General features: G+C 36.9%; 1 protein-coding gene across 1 annotated transcript; it reads right to left on the bottom strand.

Annotated features, from left to right (window-relative positions):
• Positions 1–5439: 5439 nt before the first annotated feature.
• Positions 5440–6443, bottom strand: LOC111615167 (RING finger protein 166-like). Its single transcript, XM_023356564.1, has one exon. The coding sequence runs from the start codon at positions 6073–6075 to the stop codon at positions 5548–5550; it is 528 nt and encodes a 175-aa protein (XP_023212332.1). The 5' UTR covers positions 6076–6443; the 3' UTR covers positions 5440–5547.
• Positions 6444–10144: the final 3701 nt, after the last annotated feature.

Genomic DNA, 10144 nt, shown 5'->3' with positions numbered 1-10144 from the left:
AACTTAAAAGAATAATTTATTCAATAATTCTTTAACATAAAGAAACCAGGTAAAATCCAGCCAGTTTGATTTATCATTTTTAAGAACTATTCAATATAGAATTTAAGATTCATAAAAATATTTATATAATACTCTGAAAAATATGTAAATTTTATTACCAATGGGAAGAGAAATAAAAGTGTTTTATCATTATATAATATTCATTTTACTTTTAATAATAATGACAAAGTAAATTCATTCTTTAAGAAAAATCTATACTTAAATTTAAAAACATTTTAGACATTGTAATAAAATCAAATTATCATCATTAAAGTTTCAAACCACCTTCAAATCCATACTTATTAAACAAATGTGCATATTTCATCTATTCAGTAATATAATAAAATTATTTGCAAAAAATAGACTATACAATACTCACAAGGTCACAAAAATACCATGATAAAATATTTTGTAATCATTGAAATTGATAATACTCATTTTATTATATTTGTATACATATACTGTGCATACATGAGCTGCTCAGGAGAATAAAATGATAAACACCAAAATGAAAGTTTTAGAATACAGCAAAAATAAAATTGTGATTGAACTATAAATCTGACTAATTTTATTCTGACATCAACTTTTTTACTGAAAGTGTTTTACAATCCCTCTAGGGTAGATGTTCACCTAGATAGCCCCAATGGTGGTATCGTATTTAACTTAGCCCACACAACTGTGCCAGCTTCAAGTAGCCCACTTGACTGTATCGTGGAGTATTTGATGTTATATAGTTTTACGGGGGTGTGGGGGCTTGCCCCACCCGGGTGCTAAGGTGCAAGCGATAGCGAGCACTGAGCGCATGCCTATATGTGAAGCATGGAGGATAGTGGGTAGACTGATACATATTAAAAACTGATCTTTGGAGACAAATATCATGCAAAGGGTAAACAACTGTGAGGGTAGTGTGATTTATGTAAAAAAATACAAAATAAAACATTGATTTCGCTAAAAAGTAGTGTAAACAGCCGTCATTGGGGCTAACTAGGTGAACATTTACCCACTCTAGTTTCATAATGGAACGAGAGCCAGAAGATCACTTTGGGCATTGACAATAGTGCTTACCATTATGTTACCTCAAGCAGCTCATATATATACGGTTCATTTTTTTGTTAGTGGGATGACAGTTGTAACTTTAATCCAATGCACAATACCATTGTCCACATCATTCCACTAAGACTATCACATTTAACTATTTAGTCTAAATGGCTTCAAGTAGTCCACTCAACTGTGCACGGAGTACTTGATGTTATATAGGGTACGTTTTTTCTTAGATTGCTTCGGACAGACAATTATTTCTATTGTTTCATCTTTTAGTCCACAATTTAAACATTCGAGTACAACTAGAAACATTGATATCGCCAGGCATCGTTTTCTTAACAAAGTAAACTAACTCTTTCCTTCATTAATTTCATTAGTTTCGTTTGAAATGTCACCAACATTGAGCATGCACACCAAATAGAATTTGTACTTTGTGACCGACTGTTAGTAATGCATTTAACTCGTTCCACTTTATGAACGTACCCATAGTTTTAGGGGCTCGCCTCATCCAGGTGCCAATGTGCAAGTAATAGCAAGCACCAAAGTGCACGACTACATGTAAAGCACGTAGAATAAGCAGTATACCGACACGTTAAAAACTCATCTTTGGAGGCAAATATCTCACAAAGGGTCAACAATTCCAACGGTGGTGCAAAACCCCTCGTTCAGAGCTCGAATCTTATCATATCGGCCGTCATCCCGTTAACAGAAAAGCAGGAGCGTGCCGTGACATTTGACTATAGGGAAGCTGTGTTTCTGTAAGAAGCCGACATCCAGGGGCAATCAGTCAATTGCGCGTCAGTGATGGTCTAGGGTCCATTCGTATCGTTTATTCGATAAGCCAGTAAAAACCGTAGACTTCTCTAAATGCATTTTTAATATCACAATTACATTACAAATCGCTAGCATAAGGGCTACAATTAAAAATAAAATAATAAAAACTTACTCGGTGAAATAAAATATGTGGTGGATGTANTAGTATTTATTTACTTTTAATAATAGTGACAAAGTAAATTCATTCTTTAAGAAAAATCTATACTTAAATTTAAAAACATTTTAGACATTGTAATAAAATCAAATTATCATCATTAAAGGTTCAAACCACCTTCAAATCCATACTTATTAAAAAAATGTGCATATTTCATCTATTCAGTAATATAATAAAATTATTTGCAAAAAATAGACTATACAATACTCACAAGGTCACAAAAATACCATGATAAAATATTATTGTAATCATTGAAATTGATAATACTCATTTTATTATATTTGTATACATATACTGTGCATACATGAGCTGCTCAGGAGAATAAATTGATAAACACCAAAATGAAAGTTTTAGAATACAGCAAAAATAAAATTGTGATTGAACTATAAATCTGACTAATTTTATTCTGACATCAACTTTTTTACTGAAAGTGTTTTACAATCCCTCTAGGGTAGATGTTCACCTAGATAGCCCCAATGGTGGTATCGTGTTTAACTTAGCCCACACAACTGTGCCAGCTTCAAGTAGCACACTTGGCTGTGTCATGGAGTATTTGATGTTATATAGTTTTATGGGGGTGTGGGGGCTCGGCCCACCCGGGTGGTAAGGTGTAAGCAATAGTGAGCACCAAGCGCATGCCTATATGTGAAGCGTGGAGGATAGTGGGTAGACTGATACGTATTAAAAACTGATCTTCAAAGACAAATATCATGCAAAGGGTCAACAATTATGGGGGTGGTGTGATTTATATAAAAAATACAAAATAAAACATTGATTTCGCTAAAAAAGTAGTGTAAACAATCGTCATTCCGATAACGGAGGTGCCATCATTGGGGCTAACTAGGTGAACATTCACTCTAGTTTCATAATGGAACAAGAGCCAGAAGATCACACTTTGGGCATTGGCAATAGTGCTTACCATTATGTTTCCTCAAGCAGCTCATATATATATATATATACATACATTTCATTTTTCATTAGCGGGATGGTGGTTGTAACTTTAATCCAATGCACGATATCATCGTCCACATCATTCCACTAAAACTATCACATTTAACTATTTAGTCTAAGTGGCTTTGAGTAGTCCACTCAACTGTGCATGGAGTACTTGATGTTATATAGGGTATGTTTGTAAAGTCGAACAAGTTAAACGAGAATGACGTCATCGTTATTCTTATTTCAAACTTTTCGACCAATCCATTTATAACAAAATGACTGTTGGTAAAATCAAAGATGCATATGTTGATAGTGCAGTCTTATTTGAAATATTTTTCTTAGATTGCTTCGGACAGACAGTTATTTCTATCATTTCACCTTTTAATCTACAATTTAAACACTCGAGTACAACTAGAAACATTGATATTGCCAGGCGCCGTTTTCTTAACAACATAAACTAACTCTTTCCTTCATGAATTTAGTTAGTTTCGTTTGAAACGTCACCAACATCGAGCATGCACACCGAATGGAATTTGTACTTGTAACTGACTTGTTAATAATGCATTTAACTCGTTCGACTTTATGAACATACCCATAGTTTTAGGGGACGTGTCCAGGTGCCGACGTGCAAGTAATAGCAAGCACCAAAGTGCACGACTACATGTAAAGCACGAGAATAAGCAGTATACCGACACGTTAAAAACTCATCTTTGGAGGCAAATATCTCACAAAGGGTCAACAATTCCGACGGTGGTGCAAAACCCCTCGTTCGGAACTCGAATCTTACCATATCGGCCATCATCCCGTTAACAGAAAGGTATCTTTTTCCTCGTAGATACCTCAAATAATCTGTTAGTTATACTGTATATATACAATTAAATCAGTAAAATTTCAATTTATGACGAAGCTAATCTGATTTTAAAATAAGTTTAATAATATCAACAAGTGGTTGTTATATCACGCATTTATTCATACTACACACGCGTAAGACAGTCCGATTAACATCAAAATGATGATGAATCACCAGTTGTGATCAGAGGACCAGGCTCCCGAGATATTTAGTTCATTTCTAAAGTTCTTAAGCTGTCATTTTGGTCAATATTCGACCAAAAGAGACGATAGTGTCGAAGAGATTGAGTTACGTACCATTTAAACTGGTGGAGTGAATATAGCAATATAAACAGACATCCCGCGTTATATCATTTACAGAGAAATTATTCAGCAATGTTTTCGGTCGAATAAGCAAAGAAAAGCTGAATATACACAATCTAATTAATGTAGGCCACTAGCAAAGTTATCGAATATACTTTGAAGTACTCCCCCCAAACTATTAAATGTCCATTTATAAGCAGAAGCATATTTTAAAATAATTTAATAATATCAGGAATTAATAAATATTTAACTTACTCAGCAATAATTTAATACTAGCTGAAACTACTACTAAAGCATCTAAGTTAAAATAATTTCGAAATTTTCTCTTCTGTTATTAAAAACTTTCATTTCCAGGCCTTTCCCATCAGGAATACACTTTCCACTGTCTCTACGCCCTCTGTCGTGTTTTGCACGAAACTCGAGAATTTTTTTAAAAATATTATTGATATAATTATTATTATTACTATAAATATTAATTTTTTAAATAAACGAATCGTTTTTAAATATTAAAATTATTTAATAAATTTTTTTAAAATAAAATTTACTAAACTGTAGATTTATAAATTCCCACTGTCTGTCCGTCCTTTCTTATGTCCAGAAATGAGTTAGGTAAACGAAAGCCGAGAATAGATATGAAAAGACTAGAGGCGGATGGCCCCGATTAACTACATAAGAATTTTCGGTACAAATCGGAAGTCACATTATTTCAATTCAAAAATGTTCTCCCGAAAAGAGTTAAATAAATGACGGAACGACTCCATTGTTAACAGGAAAAATATAAAAGCAGGCTGGCCGAGCGGTCGAGGTGGTAATCTACCGCTCTGGTGACCCGGGATCAAATCCAGACGCGTCGGAATATCCCCAGAAATTTTTCGAGAGGTGGCCGTCGAGATATATCGGGTCCCCGCCCTCACCACCCGTCCACTCCATTATGACCCCGCCGAACCCGTAATGGTCTTGCTATAAAAAGGCCCTCTTAATAACCACAGAGCGAAAAGATTTAAAAAGAAAGGAAAAAGTATGATGTACGGGGCCAATTCACTACTAATTTGAGGCGGGAAACATATATTTTAAATTAAAAATACGATTAAAAATTGCAGCCCGACATTGTGACTACGTCACGATAAATAATTGCCCGTTAAAATATAAAAAAATTGTTATACGAACAAGTGTACAAAGGATCTAAACACGAGTAACGTGTTTTTCCCCCTTGTTGCAAATAAAGAAATTATTCGTAAATTATAGAATCAAATTTTAATTATTCAAAATTCAGAAATTTTTCATTTTGATTTGCCGAAACGAAGCGTTATTTCTATTCAAAAATGAATCATTTAAATTTTCGTCCGCGTCTTTTTTAAATGTCGTGAACGTCTCGATTTTGCCACATTTTTTCACTGGACGACGTAGTCCCACAACGAAAGCATTACCGACGCCAACCAATCGTAGACTTCCCAGGTCCAAAAAAACAAAAACACTTGGCTAAATGACCATGGATATAATAACCACTCAATCATCTCGTCAAAGAGCGGGTAAGCGAGCGAGCATTTATCCAGTGCACATCGAATGATTTTGGACATCGAATGATTACAAGCAGAGGTTTTCTCGTTGGAATTTTCGGCGGCCTCTTCGCACGCTGTCCTGTGCTCACGTAGTCCGGATAACAGAGTTGTTTTCCCACACAAAGGACAGATGACGTAATGTGTGGCTATGATTTTCTTTATTTTCTTGACCCGATCGTCTCTCTCTATAATTTTGCTTATCGGAGATCGGCACGTCGGACAAACTTTGGTGATTTTTTTTACACTCTCGATACAAGACTTGCAGTAGAGATGGCCGCACGTCAGGACGGCCGGGTCGATGTAAACATCCAAACAAATAGGACATTCGACGTCAAGCATATCTAGTTCGTCCTCTGCCATTTTTTACGTGTATCTCCAACAATTGATCAGATATTATTATTGTACAATGTAAATTGTTTGGATTGTCTATTCGTTCAATTATTTCGTATCCAATCATTTTATAATTGACAAGACTATGTCTCGTCTACGAAATCGCGCTGCTGTCAACGGCTGCACACCTTAGAGGTGGGAAGGAATGAAGGAGTACATATCGCGAGTTGCAATTTGGCACAGAGTATTTGGTGCCCAAATCATGCGCACATAAAAGAAACCAGATTTGTAGGTAATCCGGGGACCGAGAACCGGATCAAAATAAAATACAAAATGTTAAGACTGTTTCTAAAAACAGGCGCGAGTGCGAGATTTGTGCATGAGTTGCTCGCACTCTCCGAGACATAGTCTCGTCCCGAGAATGGCTTCGCCGTTTTACTTGTTTAATTTACATATTGTTCTTATACATGAAATGCATTTTCGTGTCGAAGTGTCCCTATTAAATCCCGTTTAGCCTAATAACGCTAACAAAATTTCCTACAAATCGCCTTCCTCCCTGGCAGGGCAGACAAACACAAACTTATATTTTCTTATTTTTATTTATTTATTTTTCTTTTATTGAAGATCTGTCGCAGCTATTAGACTCGTAGAAATTCGTTCCGAATGTCTTTTTGAATCGAAGGACGAGGATGTTTATTCACAAAAGCGCAGTGGCAACATTTAATGGGTACAGCTGAGACACGAGCTTCACACGTGTAAATCGATTCTGGTTACGCTGATATTCGGGGACCCACTTTTGTTAATGCGAATACGTTGTCCTGCGCATTGTTTTTGATATAGAGGGGAGACTAAAAATCTGTCCTCGCTAGTAAGATGTTTATTGGAACGTGTGTCCCTCCAAAATACACACGCGCGGAATTTTTTTTCTTTTGACTTTTTGGATTTGGCGGATCTCGAAACGTCGAGTAGGCCATTTTATAAACAGAAAATCTTTTTCTATTAATCCTTTTTACCGAAACAAAATCGGAAGGCCGGGTGGCCGACCGGTCAACGGTGGCAACCTACCGATTTGGGGCATCCGGAATCGAATCCGGACGGGTGGAGAAATCCCCAGGAATTTTATCCCGCAAGCGTTTTAATACTTAAGTAATTTTTGTAAGAAATGTCTACTGGTCAGAAGTATCAATTTAAGGAAATAACGTTTTACTTAATTACAGTTGAAAATTATCTCCAATGAGCTAAAATATANGAGAAGGAGACCGGTCAGCAACTTCCTCTCCTTCATTCAATGATCTACAACAACTAACGGCACCGATGAACGAGCTGAAAATGCGTATGGACGGTTTAACCAGAGCCTCCCCTCGGATCACTTCTAGAAATGCGCAGGCCAATCAAAATCAGCGCGGGAATTTTTCCAATCAATCCTACAACACTCCACCTTTTCGACGTAGCGAATATCGTCGGCTGAATCGCCGATCCGAGCTCCCGAATAACCAATTTAACCAAAATCGGACACAAAATTTTCCTGATCGCCGAGAGAATAATAATAATAATCGAGGCGCACGCCCACGCACCGACTCCCCACAGCGAAGTGACGCAAGACCTGACCAAAACCGTGTCCGCTTCCGAGCACAACGTGCGGACACAATGCAAAACCGTTGGAAAGGCAATGTGCAAAGTATCAAAGGTCGACGACCTCAATTTGAGCTTAGAAGCGATACTAACTTACCTTTCCTTACAAGTAAGCCGAAGCGAAGATCTCCTATAGCTCAACATCGGCATATCAATAAAACTTTTCCTGCACGAAATCGAAATATGTGTCCTATATGTAACACCGAATATACAACGTCTCCAAATGAGGCTATGTTTGATTATTATCCTACCGATGAGAACGAGACAAGGTGGAAAGGCAGAATAGGGTCCACCCGAACCGTTGAAACTCAAAATCCTATCATACAAATTTATATTAACAATATCCCAGTGAAGGTACGAGTCGATCCTAGAATGGATATTACACTCATATCAAAGAATTTGGCAAACAGATTGAGAAAAAAGGCTTACGTTAAGTTTGGACAGAGACGATGGGCTGTCGTAAGAGATGAGGTTACGGCCCCATGTGACGGAATTGTAGGAAATGACTTTATTCATGAGGCGCACCTAACATTCGATTTTGCGAATAGACAGATGCTATTATCCGATGGTAAAGTTATCCATTTTTGCACACCCTTACGGCCTCGCCGAAGGAAGAGAGGGCAGAACCCCCTAAATAAATGGGAGAAAATTCAGGACTATTCGGACATCGGTTCTGACCGAAGTGAAATAAAAACCGGAGAAACCCGGACGAGGACCCGGAAGAAAAGACCGAACCGGAGATTACGAGAGAGACAAATCAAACGACTTAGAACCCAGCAAGGTAACACGGACTTTACCCTCGAATCACCTATCGAAACTTCGGAAGAAGAACCACCATTGATTAGCGATCCTTGGGATGAATCTATTTTGTCATCCATCCTTCCTCCATTACCGGAAGAACATATGGAAAGTAAAATGGAGAGTGATAAACTTAATCTAGAAAGCGTAGAATCGGAACCGGAAGGAGAACTAGAAATAACTTCTCCATATATATTCCGACGCCAAGGAGCAAGTCCAACTCCATCGATGTCTCGACCTACACGTGATCATTCTTCACGATTTACTTCACCTACTTCTAATCGATCATTCTCACCGTAGGTCTAGAAATTGAGTTGTAGCATATTAATAGGGCATTAATTGTATGAGACAAATAGAGGTCAGATAAAATATAGAAGAGGTGTTTCAATTAAATCCATTTCCTTATTTTTGGCATTAATAATGATATTACCCTGTTTCAGTGGGAAAGAATCTTAAACAGCGTAACGAAGGAATTCGTCATTTATTGCGCTCTCAAACAACTCTATTAAAAATGATACCCTAAATATAAGCAAACAAAATAGACCCCAGATCTATATATTATTTAAACGACAAGAATATTTTGGAGAAATCATGAATTTATACCAATATAACCTAGCCTTTGAAATAATTCTACGAACAATCGAATTCTCAGTCCAAGAATTACATTTCCAATTAGTAGAACTACGAGAAGCAATTGATATTTTAGAACAAGGTCGATTAAGCACCTACTTTATCTCACGAGAAATCATGTTACAAACTCTACGAGACATTCAACTCCAACTTCAGGAAGGCTATGCCATGATCGAACCCATCAAGTCCGATACATTGTTTAAATATTACCAATGGATAACTACCATTGCTGTAGCTCTACCTGGGAAACTACGAATTTTCGCCAAAATCCCCTTAATCACTCCTAGTGGATATTTTGATATGTACGAAATTGTCAAATTTCCAACATACATCCCTACATTAAAAACCTTTTTCCAATTTAAGCCAGAATATCCTATTATTGCTCTGTCTATGGATAGGCAATCGTATATGTTACTCCAACGATTCGAACTCACTATGTGCAAGATAGACCACTTTCCTATTTGTTCATTAAACGTTCCCATACAACGATTTCCTCAACGAAGTTGTGGGTATGCTCTATTTAATGGAATCGAAACCCAAGTTAAAGACCTCTGTACTCGACAAATCGTCGAAAGATATGCTCCTATCTTTAAGAGAATAAATGAACAACGAACCTGGATTTATTCCACACCTGAATCTCTCACCTTAACTATCCGATGTCCTACTAGACCTCAGAAATCACCTTATATATCTACAACTCACAAATTAAATTATACCGGGATGATTAGTCCTTCCAAATGCATGTACAAGGTCCAGGAATCGTTCTCACCTCACAGTTTCAAAGACAATCAACCTTACAACTTGAGATAGCACAACACTTAGTAGTTCCGCAAATTGAACAACTTTTAAATCAAACTGAACTTCAAATACTTCAAAAACGTCTCCTAGAATCACAAACCCAAGAAAAGAGAAATCTAAACTCCGACTACGATATCAAGTTAGCAGACCGATCCTTATCAGACGTCACCTATGACCTCAATCACCTGTTACAAATGACAACTAAATCAACACCTCCATCCTACCTCTCAACGGTAATGAC

This window comes from Centruroides sculpturatus, unplaced genomic scaffold (genome assembly GCF_000671375.1).
Source record: "Centruroides sculpturatus isolate CEXI.00-Female unplaced genomic scaffold, Cexi_2.0 scaffold2226, whole genome shotgun sequence".
In the NCBI taxonomy this organism is placed as follows: Eukaryota; Metazoa; Arthropoda; class Arachnida; order Scorpiones; family Buthidae; genus Centruroides; species Centruroides sculpturatus.
The sequence above is the reverse complement of the archived record's forward strand: the minus strand, read 5'-3'. Positions and strand labels throughout refer to the sequence as shown.